Raw genomic sequence first — 1,058 nt, forward strand, 5'->3', positions numbered from 1 at the left:
CGGTGAGCAGGCGGAGGGGTATGGGGGAGAACGGCAAGGGGGGACTGGCATGCACACCGTAACACTCCTACCGGTCCCTTGCAGAGTTTCGGGAGACCCGGGCGGCACAGGATTTCTTCGCCACTTGTCGGAGCCCCAAATTGTGCTGTGAGCTGACTCTGCAGGTGAGAATCTCTGGGGTGGGGTCTGTGTGTCCCCTCTCCCTGCCCAGATGGGGATGGGGAGAAACCTTGGGTCTGGCCACCCTGGGTGGCCCCAGTAAGTTGTGAAGCTGTTGGGAACCCCACTGCCCCATGTGCTTGTCCAGGTCCTCCATGGGGAGGGTGTCCCAGCCCCTCACTGATGCTGCCTCTTCCCCTCTGCAGCCACTCAGACGATTCCCCCTGGATGCTGCCATCATCTTCTCCGACATCTTGGTGGTGCCCCAGGTGAAAGCCATGGCCGGTGGTGGGGAGCAGCGGGTGCGAACAGGGCTGGGTCCAGGGCCAGGCCATTCCCGTTTCTTCCGTTCTCCCCTGTCCCCAGGCGCTGGGCATGGAGGTTGTCATGGTCCCTGGCAAAGGACCCACATTCACAGAGCCCCTGAAGGAGGTGGAGGATCTGCTGAAACTGCGACAGAAGGTGGACGTGACCGCGGAACTGGGTTACGTCTTTGAGGCCATCACGCTGACACGACACAGCCTGGAGGGCAGGGTGCCCCTCATCGGCTTCTCCGGGGCACCTGTAAGTGTTGTGGCTCCTCCACGTGGGCTTCCCAGCTCGGTTTCTCTGCTCTTTCTTCTAGGGTGACACCAACCATGACACCCCCCCCAGAACTGTGGGTGTTAGAGGGGTGCATAGATGGGGGGGCTATTCAATGCAGAAGCAGCTGTGCCTCATGCTCTGGGGTGCTCACAGGTCCTACCTTCAGCACTGTGACCGGCCCTGTGTGTCTTGTTCCATGTCCATCACCCTCTTCACTCCACTCCTTCCCACAGTGGACGCTCATGTCCTACATGATTGAAGGTGGCGGCTCCACTACAATGTCCAAGGCCAAGAGCTGGCTCTACCGTCACCCT

At 60.6% G+C, this 1,058-nt stretch overlaps 1 protein-coding gene across 1 annotated transcript in view; it reads left to right on the top strand.

Moving 5' to 3' along the window:
• Positions 1-62: 62 nt before the first annotated feature.
• The window catches only part of UROD (uroporphyrinogen decarboxylase), a gene marked incomplete at its 5' end in the record, with an annotated part of 2,301 nt that continues 1,305 nt past the window's right edge, over positions 63-1,058 (top strand). Inside the window, 4 exons of the mRNA XM_009697970.1 lie at positions 63-164; positions 366-428; positions 526-723; positions 978-1,055. Of these exons, the coding sequence (XP_009696272.1) occupies positions 63-164; positions 366-428; positions 526-723; positions 978-1,055 (441 nt within the window). The remainder of the gene's footprint in view (positions 165-365; positions 429-525; positions 724-977; positions 1,056-1,058) is intronic.

Source organism: Cariama cristata, unplaced genomic scaffold (assembly GCF_000690535.1).
Source record: "Cariama cristata isolate BGI_N322 unplaced genomic scaffold, ASM69053v1 scaffold35083, whole genome shotgun sequence".
NCBI classification, from domain to species: domain Eukaryota; kingdom Metazoa; phylum Chordata; class Aves; order Cariamiformes; family Cariamidae; genus Cariama; species Cariama cristata.